The sequence below is a fragment of the Numida meleagris genome, chromosome 1 (assembly GCF_002078875.1).
Source record: "Numida meleagris isolate 19003 breed g44 Domestic line chromosome 1, NumMel1.0, whole genome shotgun sequence".
Classification (NCBI taxonomy): domain Eukaryota; kingdom Metazoa; phylum Chordata; class Aves; order Galliformes; family Numididae; genus Numida; species Numida meleagris.
In genome coordinates, this window is record NC_034409.1 from 112,771,780 (window position 1) to 112,796,863 (window position 25,084).

The window sequence follows — 25,084 nt, forward strand, 5'->3', positions numbered from 1 at the left end:
TTTTTTCTTTTTTCTTTTTTCTGGCAAAAGACTTTGTGGAGTTATATTTACTTAAACAGAAGAAAATACAACTGACAGAGCAATCTGTCATGTGAGATCAGTTCTGTCCAGATGCTATCTGTGGTGGCTAATACTTACCAATACTTGATGAATCTCGGCCATGTAATGTCTTCCTGATTACTTTGTTGTTCTATCGGAGCACTCCCAAATTTTCAACTCTTCTTCTAGATTACACTTTCAGGGGTGGATGTTGCAGAGGAAGGGGCTAAGTTCTTTTTTTAAAGAAAGGAAGAAGTGATCTCTGGTAAACATTTTGCTCTGTTGTTTTCCATACTTTACCAAGCTAATAGCAGACTATTCTTTAGCAAATAACAGACTATTTTTTAGCAAGTTTGTCTCAGTGGTCCTATTTAACTGCAACCACAGAATGGAATGAACAAAAGAAGTAAGACTGTTTCACCTGCAGCAAAGAGAGTTTAGTACTGAGAAACTGATAAACCTGTCTTTATTTTTATCCTATGTCTGATGTTCTGTGCTCTCTAGTTTACAGCTGCTTCATACCTGTGCTGTAGAAGAGCTTAATTACCACAACTGCTGATAGTGGCTGGAGAGCTGGCCTCATCTGTAGATTTAAGAAAGGTGAAAGAAGGGGCCATTTTTTCCTTTGCTTTTATAGTTGTTGGTTGTGAGGAGAACAAGGAATAGAGTTCATTTTGGCAGTAGAGTGACAACCCTTCTCCTAAGCTGGGCTGCTAGTTCTTGAGAAGTGGTTTGTACACTGCTGACTGAATTTCAAAGAACAGAGAGGGTGGCAGTCCCATCTAATTGAATACCTGTAAGTCTCTGACCACATTCTATCTTGTCCTTAGAGCAGGTTCTCCTGTTTCTCATTTGTTGCTGGCAAGCCCTGAATCAGATACTTGCATGAAACATGGGATTGTCCAGCTTTACTGCTCTATCTTTTTGAAAAGGCATACATTGTATTTGGAGGCTTCTCTGTATCTCAGCAATCTTCAAGTGAGGTTACACCCTTTAGGCAGCTGTTCTAATTTAAGTGACTTAATAAAGCCCTTACAAAGGACTTCACTAACTCTACTTTGTGCAGGCTTGTCTGGTAGAACTTCACATCACTGAGCATTGGGCAGAGATGCTGGCAATTTTCAGATATTGAATGTAAATAATGTGTATCCAAAAGCATATGAGGAACAGCTATGAAATTGTTAGTTTTTATCTCATAGTGCAATCCATTAGCATTATAATTGGTTGCTCTCCATTTTAAGATGTATTGAACAGTCTTAAATCACAGTTACAAAAGTATGCTTTCGTATTCTCTTGTGGTTATCAGTGCGATTAGATATGCAGTTAGTGCTTGCAGTTTGTTGAATAAACTGTATTCCAGTTTTATGTGGAAATACTGGCTTTCACAGTTTTGTTGTCCTAGTTCTAAAATTTCATGACAGCATTTATTAAATATACAGCTATTATACGCTGCCAAATGATATAAATATAATGATATAAATGATACAGATATTATATGCTAAACAAATGATAACATCCTATTTCAGGAATAACGATTGATTTAACATTGCATAGATTTGGAGGCAGGAATCTCTTCACTGGCAGTTCAGTTTGATTTAGAGGATTAGAACCTGATAGCAGTACAGAGATTCTCTAAACCACCAGAGAGATTTTCTTTCGTATTCTGCCTCTGAATGTACAGTTCTCTATGAAATGACGATTTCTGCCCCTTCCATTTCCTCATCATTTCCTCCTTGAATAAGTGAGCAAATAGAATTATTAGAAATTGTTTTATAAGCATTATTCTTAAGAGGTTTTAATTTTAATATAGACTATGAGGCTGGATTAGGGAAGCGTGTCATTCTTTCTACTGCTTTCATTATGTATTACTTGGTCATTCACACCTTATTGTTAAATAGTCACAAAGATCACAATGGAAAAGAAAAAAATAAAAGGAAGGCAGAAATATATGTGGACAGACATGAAATTCATGTACTAATTTTTCACTCATTTATGTAGATCTCTGTAGCACTAGATTAGTACCTTTCAGCTTTGTATTTTAGCTTCTATATTTATAAAGGTGTATATTTCTGTAAAATAACTAATTTCTCCAAAGACGCAGTTGTCATCCAAGTTCTTGGTTTTAGTAGATTTTTAATTACATAAATTAAAAGGCCTATATTTACAAAACAAACTGAAAGATGCAGTTAATTCCGTTCTAGGTCCTTCTGTTCTGTTGCTTTCATTGTGTTGATAACAAAGGAAAAGTAATTATAAACTAGATATAAATATAGCAACTTGGAGTGCAATAAAGAAATGCCATCAAGCTTACAGTTCAATTCAACTCAGAAAAAAAACGTCTCAAAACTCTTGTTTTCAAAACTAGGTTAGATACTGAATCAACTCGTGATTTGACTTTTTCTACATATCTGCAGTTGAAATATTTGCATACGGTAACCTTCGTTTTGAACTACTACCTTCTGAGTAGGAAACAATTAAGGTCACTTTTGAAGGAGTTTCTGAAAGAATCCAGATTGTAATTGAAAGGGCTTTACAGTAAAAAGTAGTTAAAAAGTATATGCAGAGTTAGGAATCTTAATTTTCATTTTCTGAAGTTCTAGCTGTAGGAAAATTATAGTTTCCTGTTGATTAGTAACTGCATTCTACAACAAATTTGAGTCAGTCAGAAGAGGGTTCAATCTAGTGGTCAAATTTCCTGCATTTTTTCTCCATAATGCAGTCAGCACAAGCTAAGGCAGAGATCTGTCAGGTACGGAGGCTGCATTTTGTGAGCCAGATATGCCTCACATCCTCAGCTGAGCCAACAGTGCTTGTGATACATTTTATTCAACTGTGAAAGCCGCTTCTTTCATGTCTTCCAAAAACATCAGCTTGTAAAATTGGAATGCTTATTGAGAAAACTGCTGCATCTGTTCAGCTGTCAAATCAGTGTCTTAAAAATAAAAAAGTATGTTTTCAAATTTTAGGGTGAATAGTTTTATGAGGTATCTAATCAGATATGGTGGGTTTAAAAATGTCTTCTTCCAAGAGGAATGATTGATGCTTATTTATTTGTTTAAGCAACTGGTTAACTATTTCTACTGTTAACGCTATTGTCAGAAACGTTGAATTGAAATGTCTTATTGCTCTTCTCTGTATCTTAGGTTTGACTCGGATACAACAGAACTCCATAGCTGGATGACACGCTCAGAAGCAGTACTTCAGAGTCCCGAATTTGCAGTATATCGAAAAGAAGGAAATCTCTCAGATCTCAGAGAAAGAGTCAATGTAGGAGAAAGTACTAATATATATGTTTGTTAGCTCGTATCCGCTTGTCAAAGTGCTTTCAAAGTCCAAGTTTAAATGAGTTCAAGTCTAAACTGACAAGCATCGATTGATCACATACATGAGAAATTTAGAAGTGTTAAGTATTTTTGTACATTTCAGATTTTGGCACCAAAATTGATACACAAGGTGTCTAAATAGATCATATTTAATTTAAGGCATTATAGATTCATGAAAGTCTTCAGAAAAATTGAATCTGAGCCTATAATTTACTTTTTAGATACTTATATTTCTATACTAATGGCTTAATATGACATTATACATGCATAAATTGAAGAATGTGGAAAATGTCATCTTTTAGTGTATGTTAAAGAAAACCTCTATCTAATTCTTACAGAGCTGTAAAATGTATGTGCAAATAACCCGTTTCCGCAGAAATTATTTTAATCTGTTCTTGTCCCGTTTTTGAACCAGAAATGGTTCTTTCTAGTTTTTGCAAAATGAATCTGCAATGCTTAAAGACTAACTATGTTTGTGTATGTTCCATGCACTCTGAATTTAGCTTTTGAAAACTAAACGAGTAAAAATTTTCTTCAGTATTTAATTTTTCTTGCTTGTTGCAAGGAAGCTTACCTTTTCTGAATAAGAGAAAGGCAAATTATTTTTTATAATAAGCTATTGTGCTTGTAGTATAATAGCATATTCTGGGACTTCATTAAAAAGTAAAGTGATACATACTGCTAAAACACAGATAGAACAAAGTTAGTGTACTGAAGTTAATTTTTACTGCTGTTTTTTTTCTTACTCTTTGCTTGTCCATCATAAATAAGCAACAATAGGATTGAGGAACTCTGAATTATGTGACAGTAAATACACGTTTTGATATTTCTTGTTAAATCATACTTTTGTTACAATAATCTTAATTTATTTGTTAATGTTAACATGATGTTACTACTTAAGTATCTAATGGATACTTACTGTGTAATTATCCATTAGAGTGTAATATATTGAATTTAGTTTATGACACCATTTCATGATATGTAAATATACATAACTATATACGTAGAAATATGTAATCTGGATCAAACATGCAGAGAAGAAGATAGGTTCAAATGCTTCCATACCGGAGTAATGAGTATTGTCTCATACATAAATAGATATGTAGGTAATTTGGTGAGCGTTTCAATCTTTGTGGTAGATGAGAAGAAAAAGAAAATAAAATGCTCCTGTCTCCCCTTCATATATTCCCATTTTGTGGAACACGATTTCAAGGATGGCAAATCAACTCCTGTTTTGACCTTTATATTGCGCTGGATACCTGCACTGTCAGGTTTCCCTAATCAGTAAGACACTCCACATCAAAGGACTCAGGAGCTATGGTTCACCTTCCTCCTTCTTTCCTTTCCTTGCTCCCGAGGAGGTGGTGATCTGTGTCACTGCAAGTAAGGGATAGAGGTAGGTGAACTACAGATCCTCCTCTGGTCCCAACTGGATTTCCCAGCAGCTCTTACCTTGCCTTTGTTGGTGCTGAGGAAAAACGTTGGGGTTGGGAAGCCATTGTTAAGTGCATTTGTAAAGTGTTCCTTTAGGTCAGTGAAAACATACATAATACTGGAGGAAGTCTGGGAGGGAAAAGCAGTATGGAATTTGATCTGTGCATTGATATCGGAAGGTTTGAAATCAGAACACTGGAGGTAGCAGGATTTCAGATGTTTCTTTGACTTCCTTAGAAACCAAATAATATGATGGTTAAGAAACCAGTTTCCAACTTCTTTAATGAAAAGTACTGCACAAAATAAATCCACCTTGTATCAAAAGTAGTCTGAGACAAACCAGTAACTCTAAATAGAAGCAAGTGAAATTAACATCATTCATTAACATTGCAAATATTTTTTAAAACCAAGATTGGCTTTGATTTCTTTTAAAAACAACATTTCAGTAAAAAGATTAAGGTACATGTAGCAGTTTCTAGCTACTTTAAGGGACAGAATATTAAGATGATATTTTCATTTGATAGAACTCTCTAAGATATGCGATTGACAATATCTGGATTTTCTGTTGGATTGTTCTCAGTTGATGGAAATTCTTCTAATTAATTTTTTTTAAGTGTTACATTTTAAAAAGAAAGAAAAAGTGGAGGAAGGCTTAAATGCTGAGTTTTAAAAATTAGACTGGCCTGGTCTCTAACTTCTGCTGTTCGACTGATAGACAAAGCAGGAAGTACTGCCCAGTTCATTGATTTGCACAATGTTGTTGTTGCTTGTTTTTAGCTTAAGTTTCTATTTCTCTCAAAATGAGGCTTTAATCAATGAAACAGAGTGCTTTTTATCAAACTCTAATCTCTAGTAAAGTTCCAGAAGGCACATAATGAAAGATACAATGTCAAAAGTGAAAACATCAGTGCTAATTGTAAAAGATTGTACAGTACTGACATATGTAGTCATACCCCAACATGCATGATACCATACACACATGCACATAGAAGTATCATCTTGTACTTAGTGGTTTTCTATATGAAAGTTTCCTCCCTGTGTGACATTAGATGATGTAGCACAGAACACCCATGATGACTGATGTCTGACCTACCATTTGTTGCCTGCTGTGGTAGCTGCTTAGTCTCATAGGCTTTCCCTAATGATGTTCTTTCCTCCTTTTGTTTTGAGGACAAGTTACTAGTTGGATGTGGGTTTTTTTTTTTTGTTGTTGTTGTCAAAGCATCTTGTTTCTATTCATTGTTTTTCTCAGTGGGTTCACTTCTTTATGATATAATGGAAGTGCATCTGTAGGTGAAGGGACCCAGACTTCAGAAAGGACAGCCACAAGGGAAGCTCTTTTGCCATCATTGATGATTCAATGATTCAAGTTCAAAAACCTACTCCCATCCCAGTTCAGAGAAGTCCTGGGGGAGATGGAGCCAAGAGCAGATTGTATGGAACACACTATGTTTGTTAAGACAACAGCTGTTCAGATACTGGCAGACAATTAGCCTTTGGCAGATGTGCTACATAAATTGAATATATTACAGGTGCATAGAAAGCCCATTCCTGTGTATGGAGAGAAGCAAAAATATTTCTCAGCTATGAGAAAAATGTACTTGCCTTAACTGGCCAGAGAGACTGGACATCATAATTATGGAGATGTTCACTGTGGGACGATAGTACTACTCTTAAATAATGAAGACATCTGTATATAAATGCCAAACATATCTTTATGCTGCATCATATCCTTAACGTTTTCCAGTTAATATGTGCATTTTGCTGAAAACAGGTCTAGCAATGATTCAGGCTTTTTGTGTTTGCTTCTTTCGCTTAAGCTCCAATGAGCCTTCATTATTGTAAGTTCAAATATGTGAAGGTTCAGGAAAGAAAGTTAAAAGTTACTTGGTAGAAAATCTTGCTTATTAGGAAGTAAAACTTGAGATTGCACATCAGAAAATTAATAATAAAACTCATTGAAGGGAATTTTAATTAGTCAAGAAGCATCTAGAAATTCAAGATCAAAGGTGAACCAAAGGACCCTAAAATCTTATGGGTCAAATAAAACTCTGATAATATTGTGAAAATAACTTCTTCACTTTCAGCTGGTATTTAGCTAAAGATGCCTTTAATGTTACTCCATCAGTTAGAACTAAGCCATTACACATCTACTTTGCCAGTTAGAAAATATTCCTCAAAGAGAATTAATCCCCTATTAGATAAAGGTCTTTTCAAAAGTATATTTTTCTGAAAAAAATACAAGAAATAAAAAGAATATAAAAATAAATAAAGTTTAGGAAATATTTTAAAATTATTTTGCAGCTACCACAAATTTTCATCAGAAAAAGTGTTGATAACAATGAATGTAACAGCTTCCAAATGTCACAAACCTCTTCAGTCTTATCCCAGTGTATTTTATCATTAACTAACCTGAATTGAGGGTATTGTCCTTTTTGGTACAGGAAACAATAACAAAACAGATCTGAAAGGATAAATGTGAGGTGTTTATGGGACTACATTTATTTCTTAGCACTCTGCATTTATTTAGAAAAATTGTTCCTCTGAAGACCTTAAAAATGTAAGATGAAGTTTGTGGGTTTGGCAAACAATTGAAGCACATGCAGTGTAAGACCATGACTACGTTAGCGGCATTAACTAAGTCTGCTTTCTCCAAGATCAGGTAGATTGTCCCATACTTTGTTGGTATGAGGACCAAGGGGACAGCCATTTCTCCTTTGGCATTGTATTTTCTGTGTGTAAGCGTATGTCTTTCTATATCCACAGTTAGCCCTTCATCTTTATGATATACATTAACAAACAAAAAATGAGTGGAGAAAAGTATTGTTATGTGCTAAATTTTCATGTTTATTTTTAAGTGCTTCACATGAAGTACTTTTGTTTTCTGATAGAAACCTTGATCTTTTGGGAGGGAAGCAGACATGTTTCCAACTTCTTCCAAACACATGGTCTGTTACCAGACACTGAAGTGTTCTCTGCCACAAGCTTCAGTGTCATATTGATTTCATGTTTCCAAGAGCTATTTTTTGTATATTTCAGGTTTTGAATGATTCATTTGTGTTCACTACAGCTACACTTGTGATAATTACACATCTGGCATTGCAGATAGAGCAAGATTATTTTCAGTATTTTTCAGTGTTTTTATGATTCTCCTGGGTTCTGTGCAGTTAGACTTATGTTCGTTATACCTGGCATTATAGATAGAGTAGTATTAATTAAGATTCTGTAGTCTTGAAACTCTGCAGGGAATGAACAGAAGAGGTTTTGTGATTTTTTAAATTTTGCAGATATTTGTACTGTAGAGTAGAAGATTTTGTTGACCTACAGAAACTACAAATAATGTCATCATTTTGAGTTTATTGGGATTAAACTTTATGAAGTTTCAAGGGTAATTTATGATTAAATTATCATTAATAATTAACAGTATGTAAAAGATACATTTTAAAAAGCCAGACTGAGAAGCCACAGCCAGGATTTGTGTTAGTTTCCTGTATGTCACCTAGGATTTTTGTGGCATTGCCTTTTGTATGTGTATATGTGCTGTGATAAATTGAGGGACTCTGCATAATGAGAGAATGTTTTAGGTAGGATCTCTGGGTGGTATGTATAAAGTGGTTTATTTTTGGTTTCAAACTAGGTTATAGCCCTAGGCTTCTCCTGAACTACGCTTCTAGTTTAGAGCATCAAAATTACACCTATGATGACTGATTAGTCTAAAGTCAAAAATGTGATGTTGATTATTAGATATAATTGAGGAGGTGTTAGATCTAATGCAGTTTTATTTTCCATCTATATTGTTACCAAGCCAAATGAAAATAGAAATTTAGATTTCTACTGTATCCTGAAACTCAAGCCTGTACCTACAATTACCAGTTGGTGCAAGCACACCTAAACGTGGGTGAGAACTTCTTAAGTGTGAAAAGGTGACTGAGAGTATTAGGTACAACATACAATGGGAACTCTGTGTTAATTCTGCAGTTTGTTCTTAACTCTTACCTATTGGCTTGTGTAAGGATGCCTACTATATATGTTAGATACCTACTTTAATATGTATTTATTTTACTTTCTTTTTTTGCCAACAAAAGATTAAAATAAGCAGTCAAATGGTGTATAGGTTCAGTATGACATGAGACCTTGTGTTTTGGTTAGTATGAACTCAATTCTTACTAATATAAATAAGAGCCACATGAAAAAAAAAAAGAAGTAAATTTTCGATTCCTCCACAAGGAATTTCTGTTGAACATATATTTTTCTTCTGAAATATTGGGCTTTGAATAGCTCTTAATTTGTCTGTCTTTGATTTGTCTGTAAAATACTGACGTGTATCATTTGTCAACTCTGTTGCGTTCTGATTCTCAAGTCATGTATTTGACTTTATGACTAACTTGGTATGTGATATTTTGTGCTTTCATTGCAAATCAGGAGGCTGGCAGGGCATTGTGGCAGGTTAAGCAGTCTCAAGAAATCAGGACATCCCTGAGATTATTTACTTTCTTCTTCCTCTTTTGAAATATTCACCTTTCCTGTCATGCTGCAGGCCATCCAGCGAGAAAAGCCTGAGAAGTACAGAAAGCTGCAAGATGCCAGCAGATCAGCTGAGGCCCTGGTGGAACAGATGGTGAATGGTAATTACAAGGGAGTTGATTTAGATAATCTTCTCAGGAATTTGATAAATGCACAGGTTTATATTTATCACAAAAATTATATTAGAAAATGCTGTCTAAGTGGAACAGTAAATTTCATTATATTTCTTTTATTATTTCTGGATATTAAATCTGTTTATTAGTAAAGAGAAAAAATCTTACAACTTCAGTATCATGAAAAGAAGCGTGTGTAAAATGTGCTCACGGTAATGAACTGTGTATTAACAATCTGTTCTGTATAGAAAATAAAGTTGTAATCTTACTTTCTGAGTATACCAGGCTTTTGAAGGTACATTAATTCATCACAAGTTAGAAAATTGAACAGTTTGAAAAAGTGTTTTCTGACTTTGATTACAATATACTTTGTATATTTTATTATATATACATATGTTGCTGTAATATTCTGTACTATATAAAGTATACAATTTTATTGGGTATTGGAAGATATTTTTGGTATTCAGCATTTCAAGATAATAAATATGAAAGCTTATACAAAACATAAAAAAAAAGTTGCAATTTTTTTATTTTATTTTTATCATTGAATTTTCCAAAAAAATCTATTATTATGTTTAGCCAATTTTTTGAACTTTTTAAAGGAAGAAAACCCAACAGAAAGATAGATGGAAATAAAATTGTATGTCATGTCGCTATCTTTGATGTTAAAAAATGTCTGACTTTGTAGTTAGATAGTTAGTATGGACCACAATCTGTCATACTGATAGGCCTACAAAAAATACAGATGTTAAATGCACTGAGTTTCAGAACATATATTTTAAGTTAAATTGTTATAACAAAGAGTCAAGAATATAACTGTTATTAATGAAATGCTAATCTACACAAATTTGATGGAATTTTAGGATTATCTTGCTTAAGTATGAAGTTATAAGTATGAAGGTGGCACTTTAAAAGTAGCCACCCTTACGTTCTCGTTGTATTTAATTATAATTATTGTAGCAACTGTTAAAATGGGTTCTTTCACAGGTTCTTTCTGAATAGACAGAAAGGAGTCTGGTAAAATTTGCACCCTTTTTGAAATGGCTGGATTATTTTCCATGAAGAAGAAGAAAAAAAAAGTCCTGTATCTTTTTTGACATATTTTTCTGCCACAGAGATCTGCTGTACAGGAATTCTAAGGCGATATTTGAAATTTGTGTGCTGACACATCAAGGTTGTTATTTTGGACCTAACCTGTTTAGGGCCTAGTTAACAGCGCCCCATTGTTTCTTTGGCCGGTTGCAGACTTGCATGTAAGGAGTTCCACCTTCAGCTTGATCAGATTAGCTTTCTTAAATATTCTCATGTCCTCAAGGTTCTCTTTTTTTCTCCTTCAGTTCATGCATTTATGGTTATTCATAGATCATAGGTGTTGTGATTTCAGCTGTGGCTAGATGTGCTTTATTATCTATTGTATCCTCCTTTTAGAAAGCACATCTTGCAGTTGGGGTATAAGCACGGAGTAGGCTAGCTAAGCCAGCATGACTTTATCTGTCTCCTGTCAATTGCTCTGAATTCTGCCATACACGTCGTGTTATGCCAAACATCATGGTAGCCTTGACAGCAAGAATTTTGTAGCAAGGATGATGGATTAGATGCCTGTAAGATTGAAGATTCTTTTTGTGGCGATTTTAGATAATGAACTATTCCATCAAAAAGAGTTTCTCTGGCCTCAATTGTTTATGACAATTTGAGGAACAGTATACTAAATGGTTAAATAATGCAAAGATCACCACCAAGGGAGAGTGCTAGAGAGTGGCATTAAATCATCAGCTTTACTTGAAGAGAACTGTAAGATCATATTAACATAGCATTTGGCAAATTAAATATTTTGCTAGGTGTTCAAAATTATGCTTTAAGCATAGAGGAAGGTAACCACAGTGTTCAACCTCGGTACTTCTATGAACATTAATTTTTTTAATATGTTTTTTTTCATCGTATGCTTAAATGCAATCACAATTGATGGGAGTATCTGTAAATTGATGCTGAACTAAGAGGTGTGTAAAAAAAGTAGCTCAACATTAAACCTGTATCTTAAACTGCAATAGACTTATGCAACTTTATATTTTCCACGGTAGATCAACTAAGGGGTCGGTACTGGGTCCGCTTCTATTGAACATCTTTATTAATTATCTTGATGAGGGGATTGAGTCCACCCTCAGTAAGTTTGCAGACGACACCAATTTGGGAGGGCGTGTTGATCTGCCAGAGGGTAGAAAGGCACTACAGAGGGACCTGGATAGACTGCATCGATGGGCCAAGGTAAACTGTATGGGTTTCAATAGGGCCAAGTGTCGGGTCCTGCACTTTGGTCACAACAACCCCAGGCAACCCTACAGGCTTGGGGAGGAGTGGCTGGAAAGCTGCCTGATGGAAAGGGACCTTGTTGTGCTGATGGACAGTTGGCTGAATATGAGCCAGCAGTGTGTCCAGGTGGCCAAGAAGGCCAATGGCATCCTGGCTTGTATCAGGAATGCTGCGGTGAGCAGGACTAGGGAAGTCATCCTGTCCCTGTACTCGGCATTGGTGGGGCCCCACCTCGAGTACTGTGTTCAGTTTTGGGTGCCTCAGTACAGAAAGGACATTGAGCTGCTGGAGCAGGTCCAAAGAAGTGCAACAAGGCTGGTGAAGGGCTTGGAGAATATGCCCTACGAGGAGAGACTAAAGGAACTGGGGCTGTTTAGTCTGGGGAAGAGGAGGCTGAGGGGAGACCTCATCGCTCTCTTCAAATACCTGAAAGGTGGTTGCAGTGAGAGCGGGGCTGGTCTCTTCTCAGTGGTGACAGGTGACAGGACAAGGGGAAATAGCCTCAAGTTGCGCCAGGGGAGGTTTAGGTTGGATATCAGGAAGAAGTTCTTTACAGAAAGGGTTGTTAAGCACTGGAACAGGCTCCCCAGGGAGGTGGTTGAGTCACCATCTCTGAATGTGTTTAAAAACCGTTTGGATGTGGTGCTCAGGGACATGATTTAGCAGTGGGTTTTTAGAGTTAGGGTAGTATGGTTAGGTTGTGGTTGGACTCGATGATCTTTGTGGTCTTTTCCAACCTGAGCAATTCTAGGATTCTATGATTCTGAGATTCCTTAGTCACTCTGTAGCTTGTTGAAATTCATTTGGGGCATACAGTCTTCGCCTCTGTTATTATTTGTGCCGATTTGTGGATTCACTAAGAGGAAAATAAGAAAGAGTAGATCATAAGAAAATTTTCTAGCTGAATCTCCAAAATAAGGTTGAACAGATCAGACTGACTGTAGCTACTTATATTCCTCTTCTAATGCTGGAACTCTTTTCCATAGAAAGAGAAGGAAGTGGAGTTAAATGTACCATTACGGATTTGGGAAACACATTGTTTAGCATCTGGTGGAGGGAAGGTATACTGTGTTATCTTGAATAAATGATCTTTTTAATTTTTCATGACCATAATTTAAAACCACAGATGTAAGTACTGGACAGATGATTATTCTGTATGGTACTTTCTTCGGGGAAACAGTTTACTGGTGCAGTTGAAGTTTGTCATGCACATACAGTGTAATCTGTAACTAAAAGACTACCTAAGGCAAACAGATTTAAGATATAGATTAGTTGTGAAGAAAAGTGATTACAATTGTAACTGCATTGCTATTTTTTAGTTATTGTACATAATGTATATAATGATTAGAGTTCTAAGATTCCAATTATACTAACACTAAATTCTTGGCTTTTCTTATATGTAAGGTCTGTTTGCTTTAAAAAAAAATGTTTCTGAGTGTAATAGATGAACAGTATGAACATACAAAGTGATCTGGTAGATTGTAAGAGAGAAGTTCACAATGGTGGTAAATTCCATTGCTAAATCATTTATATATTTATTTTCTTGCTCTTTTACTATGGCAGGAGAGGAAATAAGTAAAAAGCAGGATTCAAATTCTGGAGAAAAATAGGTGTTTTTATTTAGTCTCATTTCTTTCATTCTTAGAATTGAGGAAAATAATCTGAGGAAATGTATTTATGTTGGGCAACATTCCTGCCTTATGTTTTCAGCCAGTGTCAGCAAAAGTATTCTGAGTGGAAAGAACTGGTTTCACAGCTATTCTTAAGTTTGTAAACAGTGTGACTGGTTAGGTTAGTACCATTTAAAGGACTTTTCCTATCACAGGGAAATCCCTGTTTTGCCTTTAACAAGTCAACCTTCTTCTACATAGGCTGTGCTCTGCCTCTACTTGCCCATGAGTTTAAAGAAGCCTGATGATTACAATCAATGAAAACATCTATCTCCTGCTTCCTGTTGTTTTTGGAGGTGGGGGGAATAAAAACAAACAAAAAATTCTATTCTAAAATGCTAATCTAAAATGGAATAATGTTCTCTGATGGAGGAAATGAAGCTGCTTAGCGTTTTAAGAGGGACATGTGATTATTATAGTGATTTAGAATGTAATATATAGAGCATCAAAATGACTACTGAGAGACTTTTGATAGGAAGCATTAAAGTAAATACAGAAGAATTTTTTGTAATAAAACACAATGTTTAGGAGCCATTGTTCTAGGGAAGAAACATATTATCTTGTTTCATTATGAGTTACCATTTCTCATATGCTTATGCATCAAAAGCTATAAAAGCATAGATAATATTACGTTATTCTGTCATAGATCCACAGCAAATGATAAATGCACTTAATAGGATATGCTTTGTACTAACTGGCAGTTCCAAAGTACTTGCATGTAAGATGTTGCACAATTAAAAGTACTGACACAATTTGTTATGCACAGTAGACAAGGTAATAAAATTAATAGAGGTACTCCAGGCAATGATCTGTTTCCTCTGGGTACAGTTTATTTATTCACTGATTATATTAGGAGCTCATAGAATAGGAAACATGAAATGATTATGAACCATTGTTTCTAAAATAACAGTGTTTTACCAGAAAATGGGTTTTATATTGTTAATTCTCCTGGTTCTCAACTTTGGTATGTCTTGATGCCATGAGTGAAGCACAATAATGAATGAAAGCTGATAGTTGCTAAAGTAGCTAAAGATAGTGAAGAAATCACTGCTTCTCACAGAAGTAAGTTTTGAGTTTTTGTTTTCACCAATTCAGTGTGAAAATAAGAACATTAGAATTATGCCCTCACTGCATCACCTACTCAAATAACTATTAATTTTCAATTAGAAGGAGGACAAACGTTCTTCAAAACAAGATAAATGTGAATATTTGGACAAGTTCTAATTCTGGATTGGAATTATTTGAACATATATACAGGTTTAGGACATGAAATTGTCTCATCATTTTGGCTTAGACTCTTCTAGCAAAATCTATGACCTGCAAGTAATGGCATTTTCCTGCATCCTTCCGAAAATGATATATTAACATTTGATAGATGTTTTCTGAACTGTGAATTTAGAGAGTTTTATAAGAGGGTGTCTTGGAGATTTTCAGATGGGTCTTCATTTCAGTAGGGTATTGTGTTGTCTAATATGGTGCACCTCTATTCTCTTAGCAAGCATAGCTCTGCACACTCTGATCTTGTACTTCCCACTTCAGTTATGTGAAGAGCAGAAACATTTATTTATTCTTCTGTAGCTTTGTGGAATCACTTATAAACTCAAAGTTTAGATACTGAAATATTAAGGAAAACTGAGTAACACTGGACATTTTCACATATAACGTAACATTGAGGGATATAGCTTTGAAATGAAGAAGAGAGGTGTTAATGAATCTAGATTTTCATCAGATATACAATCTTCTCTGAATCCTTGAAAAAAAATTACAGGGAGAAGTATTATTATGTACAGAGAGTTCATGAGTGTACTTCCTCTTGTAATCATAATCTTGCCTAGGGGTGCATTGGAAACTGTGGCAGCTGAAAAGAGAGGAGAGGAAGAAAAAATAAAAGTGATCTTTGTATATCTTCTCTGTCAAAGCCATAGGAAGTGTCTTCCAGGTTCAGAGGTAATTATGTACACAGCATCAGGGATGTCTGCTCTCTCTTAAAAGTATACAGCATTTTTATAACCAAAGTCACAATGGGACAGAAGCAATTTTTGAAATACGGCATAGTCGAGAGCTTGTCTTCTATATATGTGTGTTTTCTTGATGTTGGTAACATTCATTATGTATGTGTCCAGTCATCCTTTTCTTACTAAGATACACTATGCTATTCAGATTTATGCTACCTCTTCGTATATTGATGTGTATTTATTAGACATATTAGACATTACACTTTAAGAAAATAAAGTAGTTCTGGAGCAATGTGTCCAGATGCAGACACAAACAAAAAAACACATCACTGATGGATTTTATTAAGATGTATTACCTCTTTACACTTCATGTTTGCTCAGTCATTAAATTGTGCCATCCATTTTCCTGGGTACAGCATGTATATGTGACTGTTGCAACCACCACACTTACCGTTATGTCCCAGTAGTGCTGGGCTTCTTGTCTTTCTGCATTTTTGCTTGTATTTTTTGAAATCATGTCCAATTTTCTTGGCTAGGACAATATCCTAGAAATAGAGTCTGTCCAGGAATCTACTGTAAGGTACTGCACAGTCATCTGTTTACAAGTGGCACTGAATCAGCCTTGAGCTGAATCCAAAATAATGTTTGCTGGAGAACTATGGAGTTCCATGGAAGACATAATCTCCAATTAGCATGATTTACCATGTTGTGTATCTAATGGTCATTATAAAGTTTATTATAGTAAGTTTTCAATATTAGTTTTTGTAATGCCTTTAGCCATAATTGGGACTGTATTTCTTAAATTCTACCTACAACAGTTGCACATGAACTTCATAGTTTTGTATCCCTCATGAGGAATTTTTCTTGAAGATTGTAAGCACAGTGTATAACCAAGATAAATCACACCAACAGCCTGTTAAAAAGTCACAGTATCGCATTGACGTCTATTGTTTTATTTGCAGTTGAACTTGGTTTTAAGAAATACAAAAACACCTGAAATTTGATATTTTGCTAAAAGCATAGCTTTTGTTTTACTGGTTAACTAATGTATGACTTACTGTCGATGTTATTTAAAAAGTTCTTAAATGTGTGCTTGATTGAGAAGTTTATTAATTTTTTTTGTCAGTATCAGTTCTGTTGCTATGTGTGTCATTGTATGGCATGGCAAACCAAACCCTGGCTGAAAAATAATTATGAAGAAGTGTCACATGGTTTCTTGACTCTGAGTCATTGTTTGATGTCTATTGATGAACACTGTTGGAGACAGAGGACTTTCCTCATGGTACTTTGGTCCGATCAGCATTGTTATTCTTAAGCACTTTTAATATTTCTAAACTAGCATGTAATGCAAAACTTAAGGATTGGATTATTAAAAACATTGAAATAACTGTGGAACCTAGTTCGCATTCATTTGAAAATTGCTTTTTAAAATGAACAAAGAAAACTACACAAGGATCTTATATGTTAAAATCCAGTTGTGATCCAGACAGAGCTTTCGAAATCCAGTTATGACACATTTTCTTACTTTTTACAGCAGTTTTAATTAGCTTTATGTATTATATCACAACTTTGTTCTTTATTCCCTTTCTTGTATCATAATGCACTTTATAATTCATTCCCATCGCAACAAAAATACCCTGACAGTAACTTTAAGTAGTTCTGAAATTGTTTCTCCATTGATGTGTAACATCTGTATGTTAAGGATTGTTATTTCATGATAAAGCATTAGTTGGATATATTAGCTCTCAACCATAGAAATTGAATTGTTGAAGTATTGTAAACTGATTTACTTCTTTGTGACCTTTAAGTGTTGAGCTTCTTCTCTTGTGTTCTTTATAGAGGGTCTGAATGCTGACAGCATTAGACAAGCCTCAGAGCAGCTGAAGAGTCGCTGGATTGAGTTCTGTCAGTTGCTGAGTGAAAGACTGGCATGGTTGGAGTACCAAAATAGCATCATTGACTTCTATTCCCAGCTGCAGCAACTGGAGCAGACAGCAATTACAGCAGAAAACTGGCTGAAAGCACAACCCACACCAGCAACAGATCCTGCTACAGTAAAAATCCAGTTGGAAAAATGCAAGGTTAGAGATTCTTCTCCGTTGTTTATTATACTGTGCTTCCTATGTGAATCAACAGGTGGCCACATTGTGGCTTACATTATTTCAATATATATATGAGAATCTACTCCTTGTGTTTCCAAAATAGTTAATGAAGGATAATTATTCAAGGAAAGGAAGGCATGGTAAATAAAGAGGTGATATAACCTAGTATATGAGTATTTAAAATTCTGTCCCAAATATTTAGTTATTTTAAGATATTTGTATACCTAAAATAATGAGACCCTTAAACTCTTCTTATTTTTCCTTTAAGAATCTGTTTAGTTGGTTCTTCATTAAGAAACTGTTGCTCATCATCGCTGGTTCTAAAGATCTGAGCCTAAAAACTGTCTTCATGGTCAAGTCCAAAATCCTACCCTTGTACATGTTATCTGTTGTGTCCTCTGCGTTATAGTATAGGATTGACTGTGTAGTCAAGAGGAGGAATATGCTTTCCTAATAAGATAGAATTCAATAGTTGTACAAAAACAATCACACCAATTCAGTCATAAACCTCCAAAAACGTTTTCAGTTACATGCTGCACTATTGTAGAAATTTTCTCATCTTTCTTACATACCCAAAGAGTTATCTACAGTACTGTGTCATGAAATCCACTCTTTCCTGTGTATCTTGGTTTTGAACTGCCACATGGAGGCTTTTGAAGGAGACAGAAGTACAATACTTATTTCAGAAGTTTGATCAACCTTTGAAGAGGAGTTTAAATGTGGAGAGCTTCTTATATCTGCACTCACCTCCTCTCTAATACTTTTTGACATGCAAATAATTTGTAAATTGAGATGTAGTAACCAATAAATTTTGTTACATGCTTCTAGATGCTTGATTCTATTAAATTGCTGCTTCCTGAAGCTTTCAAACTAAAACAATGTTTGAAAAATAAAGTTACATCTGTTCCTTCTATTATTCCTATTTTTGCATGTTTCCAAGCAGGTGTTCTCTGTTTTCTCACAAAAAGCTTCTGTTTAGAGAAGCTTACTCAAAGATATTAACTTTTCTCATTTCTTCTTACTTATTAGTTGCTAGTGTTACAGTCTGTACAAGGTTTCCAGAAGATAAGATAGCGGAACCTCAACCTGTAATACGTTACTGTGAGGCTGCTAAAACTGCACGTGATCTAACAAGAGTTGTGTTCAGGACTGTGGGAAATGTAGAGTTTTTATCTCCCCACCTCCACATGAAGGAATGCTCTTCAGAGATGGAATTTGGATGTACAGTCACTTTAGTATGGCATTACTAAAGTGATAATGCAACGTGAAAGTGATTTTAAACAATGGCAAGTGTCATATTGGGAACCAGAACTATTGATTGGTTAGGAAAGATAAAAAAAAATATTGGTGATATTTGTTCTTACTATTACTGACTTTGAAAGCAAAATAATTTTGCAGTGGGCAGTGAAATGGTGAGTTCACAACAACAGTGATTTCATTTGGAGTACCGTTTTATCTAGATTTATTTTTTTTAAATCCAAACATACAGGATGAAATCATCCGAATGTCAACTCTTAAGCCTCAAATTGAACGGCTAAAGGCTCAAAGTCAAGCACTGAAAGAGAAAGAAGGCCCGGTGTTTCTGGATGCTGACCTTGCTGCTTTTACCAGCCATTTCAAACAAATACTTGCTGATATGCACACCAGAGAAAAGCAACTACAAACCAGTGAGTATTCATGACAAAAGGTGATTTTGCCTGACTAAAATACAAAGCATGAACATATACATTTTGCTTTCCTACTTCTGTTGTTGCTTTTGTTGCACTAAACCAGCAGTACGCTTTAGGTGATCTTTTGCAGTTGAATTAGTTTATTGGAAATTATGATAAAACAATAAGAAATCAAGGAAATGTACACTATTCCTAAGCGAAAGTTATATTCAGTGTTGTTCTACCATCACTTTTCCTTTTGATAGAACATATATGGACAGATTTTGTGATTCATTTTGGTAACATAAAGCTTTCCTTAGTTGGGTTATAAGACAGAGCTCTCTCTATCTCTGTCAGTAGAGAAAGGAGTTCAATTTTGGCAGTGAATCTCCTCTAGACTTGTCTAGAATAGAAATTTAACTCTGCAAAACTCATTAAACAGAATACTTGTTTTAGGGCATCTAGTTTATCATCATGTGGTAAACTGTTTCTTTTCTTCAACATGAAACGTGATTGCTAGTTATTATTTGTAGTAGTCGTAGTAAAACACATTTTTAAAGGGACAGGATGCTATACTAAAGTTGAAGGTGATTTTATTATTGATACCATTATTCCTAGGTATTCCTGATACCTGCATGCCAATGACTACTGTACACTTAACAGATTTGATTATGAAATTAAAAGTAAAATATAAGATAGAAATATTAATTTAAATCATTCTCAACAGCAGACATTATTTTTCCCTTAGACAAAGACATCTCTAAATGTCGATAGTGTTTTGTAATTAGACAGAATACTAGCTCCTTCTAGTGGATCTTTGTGGTATTCCTACTAAGTTCTTTCATTGAGAATGATTCTATTTTTAAATATGGACTTACTTTTTTTTTCAAAAACACTCCTCCATTGTGCTGTAGTAGTTATTCTACATATGCACACACACAAATTGAAGAGGTGATGATGTGTAAGGGAGCTGAAAAAATAAAATACAAATAGGCCATAGCATGTGATGGAAGAACAAATTGTAGAATTTTAGTTTTAAGGATTGTAACATTCATTTGTGACACTGAAGATGGCCGTGAAATTGACAGTATTTAAAAATTTTTAATGCTGCACTGTTTCATACGTTGAAAATAGTTACCATTCTGCCAACAGGGAAATATGGAAAATGCTAGCTTCTTGATGTTTTATTCTTTCTATATAAATTTTGTATAATTATTCTTTCTGCTTTACCTAATTTTACTATAGCAAGACCTCAGAAACTAGCCAATTGATTGTAAGATAAGTAGTGTTCATCACCTGAATTATACTGTCACAAAGCAAGAGCTTTCCTTGAGATTTTCCTGGCTGTAGTTGTATGTTTCCACTCCTGTGCTGCAAAATGTTCCAGTTACCTGTCCAGCCACAGAAGTAGCTGTCCTTCAGTGGCAGCTCTGAACAGATCAGGATGAGCGTCCTAAAATGGTAGAGACTTAATATTCTCTACCATTAATAGTCTCTGAATTAATATTTTACGGAGGGCTGGTCTTTTATTCTTCCTTTGGGCATCTTCTCTGCATGGGAAGACATTCAGGTTGGATATTAGGAAAAGTTTATTCTCAGTAGGAGTAGAGAGGCATTGGAACAGGCTGCCCAGGGAGGTGGTGGAGTTGCCATCCCTGGAAATGTTCAAGAATCATTTAGGTGTGGCACTGAGGGTCTTGGTTAGTGGTCATGGTGGGGATGGGCTGGTGGTTGGACTAGGAGATCTTAGAGGTCTTTTCCAACCTTAATTACTCTATGGTTCTACCTTCATTTAAAATGGTTCAGATTTCAAGATTTTTTTTGTGTTAAATTACTCCGTTATCTTTCTGGCAGATAAGAGTATTCTGATATTCTGTTCTGATTTGTTTACAGGGAATGTTTTTCTGCCAAAATAAGGGTATCTCCCAGGTTAGTTGTTTGATGTGGTTTTTAGGTTCACGAGTGCTTAGTAGCTGCACAGTAGATTTCTTAATAAAATATTAGAGATATCAGCTTTTCTCAACTGTTTCTCTCCATGATTTGATTAGTATTTCCATTTATAAAATGGAAATCTATAAAATGTATATATAAAATTTATATTTTAAAGCCAATATTAAATCTATTTGTTTGCTTGCATTTTCTCTACTTTTCCTCATATTTTATGAGGTTGTAATTTTACCTCATTTTTCTTTCTTTATAGTGTCTGTATACCCATAGGTAATTGATCCTTTTGAATATGATATATCCATCATTCCAGCCCTATCTCTCACCCAAACTTAATTAGAGTCATCTCTAGAGTACCAGTACATGGAAAAAATAGATAGTGCTAACCTCTAAATATTCAGTAATAGGAGTGAAATGGACAGTCATGGGAATAATTTTAATACAAATAATTTGTTTTCACAAGGAAATTCTTAGTTTTATAATTACCCTGGTGAAGAAAGAGGGAGTAAACATTATATTCATTTGTCTTGAAACTAACTGATGCTGTGTGGTAGTTTTCTATTAAGGAGTCTGGTCAGTCTCTCAGCAAAGGAGAGAACTCGGTAAGTACTCTATGGTTCAAAATAAGTCCTAGGTAGTGATGATTCATTCCAGAATACATTTTGTTCTGTGTCTGTACTAAACTCTTTTAAAATTCTTCTGTTTTTCAATCTTGCTGCAATGAAATGTTACCCAGCTTCCTTGACAAACACGCTCATACCTGTTCTCAATTTGTCAAGACAGTTCTTCATAGGGAGTTTTGGGTGGTATCATTAGATCTTTAGAAAGTGACATTAAAAAAATAATAAAATAATGGCTTTTGTGGCATTCTGTATCACGTTAAGATTCTTTACATCCCCTTTTTGCTGTTATTTTGCATGTACACTTTTCTCCCTGATCTGTAAGCACAGTATTTGAAACAAGACTGCATTATGTAGAGGTCATGCAACTCAGTCTTAACATAAATTTACAAGGCAAGAAACCACAGTAACCATAAAAGTATGGTAGCCATATGAATTTTTGTTTGTCATTTGTCTGCCTTGGTTTGAACTTTGAACTGATGATATTTTCCTGCTTAACGTATCTTAGAGATGCGTTATAAGTGACAGTGAAATTGTTATGATACATGTAATAATCTTTCACCAATCGTTTTGTACTTGAGTAAGAAAAAAGTTAAGCACATGTTCTGTAAATTTTATAATTGCAAAGTATCTTTAAGTGCCCAACTATGATTTAATATTAGTAATATTAATTTCTTCTTGGTTGTGAGATATTGTTTGCTTAGCTTTCTTTTAATTTGCCTTCTGTGCTGAAAACAGAGCACCTATATTTGTGATTATTATTTTAATAAGTAACATCCAGCTAATTTAATTTTCTGCTGAATCAATTTCCTCAGGAAATTGTTTTTATTTAAATAAAGAGCAAAATGAGAAAAAAACCCGTGAAATTAATCAGTATGAGGTAGCATCCTATACCCTGTAGTTCACTTTATTCCTTTCCTCCACAGAAAAAAATGAAAATTTTTAAGGATAGGAAATAAAAACACCTAAAAATTTTGGATCCATACAAAATTATGTATTGTTGTCCAAGATTTTGTAGAACTGAAAAAAGGCTTCCTTTCCATTTATTTTAAGAGATCAATAAACTAGAGAATTAGAAGTGATAGGGCACTTGAAGAATGATATGTTATCTAAGATTCTTTAAGATTCCACTTTGAAAGCTCCTGGTGTCAGATGTGAGAGAAGGGAATCACAGCTTTAATGAAGTTATCAATATAAAGACTTTCATGAATAGCTTCAAAGATATGTATTACAAAATAAGCAAAGCAAAGTTTTGAGAAAAATACAATGTGATCATAGACACTGCAGTTGCTTCCAAGGAGATTTTTATGGGAAATACTTGCAATTTTATGTAGACTGTTTCTTTCAAGCAGTACAGAAATAATCCCATTGGTTATATTCATTGCCTTTCTTCTTTCGTAGCCATGGGATGAACAGTGGGATTTCTCCTGGCTGAAGAAGATGGACATTGCAGTATATCCAATGGGATTTGATAGTTGTTGAAATAATTGTATCCTCATTTAATTTTTGTTTTGAGAAAGGAATTTTGATCAGGAAATCTTTTCACAAAGTAAGGAACACCTAGTTTAGTTACAGCTTGGGTTGAGGGCTTGCTATATCTTTCTAACTACAAATACAATTTATCATATAACATAACAGAATTCATATTAATGCACTTTATTCGTCATGTGGGCTTCCATCTACGAACAGGTCTGTGGCAAAACAAATTTTAGAGTAGTGAACAGGTCTGGATGTGTGTGTATGTTGTAAGTATGGAGAACTTAGAGATTCGTACTGCCTGTAGTGGGATCATAAATGTGTGAGATTTTAGAAAGCTGAAATTACCTAACAAGAATTTCACTGTAGAAGTTTGAATTCTCATGATTGACTTCCAGAAATTGGAAAAACAATATAGGCACTTGTTGAGTGCTGTCCTAAATTAAGATGCTTTCTTGCGGAGGAAAATACAGATACATCATTAGAAGAAAAATCTAGCTCGGTAAAAGATATTGAGAACTATTATTTCATAACCAGTAATCTGGAGAGTGGAATAGGAAAACTGCTGCTCACCGATATTAAAAGTGGGTTTTTTAAAATTGAATATTTAGTAGCTTAAGTGGGAACTTGATTAAATCAGCATCTGCGGTCCCTCTTATTTAGTCCTGCAAATAACAGAGAACATCGTTAGTTAAAAATGAAAAAAAATATTAGCAGTATTTGAGTGGTCGTCAAGTTGTTTTATTGACGAACTTTCAGAATATTAGTTTCATGCAGTTTGGTGGAGGTTGCTGTAACAGCAAATCATCTTTTTTTGCACCTGTTCTGAGATGTTCCTCACTGCTACCAAAAACAGCTTTTCTTTTACATAGCTACTTGAACTCATACACCAGTTCTAAGATTTGTTTTTCATTTGGAGGAGACAGCTGTCATTTACAGAAGTCAAACATTACATCAAATCACTGAATTCCATTTTATATTTTAAATAATATTGCAGATTAAGAGTTGTATACTTCTTTATCATATCTGAGCTGGTAGTATCTCCTACTAAGTAAGTTTAAATGTATTCTATTCTAAAATAAGATTTTTTTTAAATAAATCACAGACAATACAAATATAACTAAGGAAATAAAAAGTTTAAAAATGCTATTTCAGTAGGTCTGCTGTTAACAGTGGTGATGGTATGGAAAATGCCTGTTTTCTGTGTTTCCTGCATGTATCACAATTACTTTTTGTGTGAGTAATGTGTACTAAAAGGGAAAAAAATTGTTTTCTCCATGGTAGCAAGTGTTATCTTTTGTAAATCTGCAGTTGTGGGTAGTAAATCAGATTGAGCAGTATTTCAGGAAGAGGATTGTATGCCATACAATGTGTATGTTCCACAAGAGAGAGACCTTAAGTGGACCTGATTTTAGTATGTTGTGATATCTTGCTGACAGTACAAGTTTTTCAAAAAAAATTTTGTTGATAACTAAAAAAGTAAGTTAAATTAAGCAGTGCATTCTGCCAACCATTGTTTTATGGAAATGTTAGCAAGTTTGCACTTGTCTGTCAAAATTGCTTTTGGACATCTATATCAATTTTCAGTACAGTTCCTTCTGAAACACACATGAGATAAAAATAGTTGTAATCTTTTTTGAGCTTTTGTATATTTCATCATTACATGGTACAAGTGGAAAATATTTCTATGAATTAGACATGTTCTTTGTCTATACTTACCTCAATGACTGTAGAGGAAACTGTAGTTGAGGGCAGATGGAGTATCTCTGCTAATGAGTTGCTAGTGTGTGCTCCAGATGTTGTCTATTTATGGCAGCTGTAATGTTGTTGTAACGAGCAGAGGACAATAAAATTCAGCTTTAATGTAGAAGAGAGATTCATCTTCTAATCTTTTAACAGATGTCCAAAATAGAACCTTTTACTTGATA

The 25,084-nt window shown here is 34.6% G+C and overlaps 1 protein-coding gene across 14 annotated transcripts in view; it reads left to right on the forward strand.

The window, feature by feature from the left end:
- Nucleotides 1–25,084, forward strand: part of DMD (dystrophin) — a 1,007,484-nt gene that overhangs the window by 321,066 nt on the left and 661,334 nt on the right. For all 14 annotated transcript variants that reach the window (XM_021408144.1, XM_021408061.1, XM_021408111.1 and 11 more), the window contains 4 exons: nt 3,183–3,306; nt 9,334–9,421; nt 17,205–17,446; nt 18,957–19,134. In XM_021408144.1, the coding sequence (XP_021263819.1) occupies nt 3,183–3,306; nt 9,334–9,421; nt 17,205–17,446; nt 18,957–19,134 (632 nt within the window). The remainder of the gene's footprint in view (nt 1–3,182; nt 3,307–9,333; nt 9,422–17,204; nt 17,447–18,956; nt 19,135–25,084) is intronic.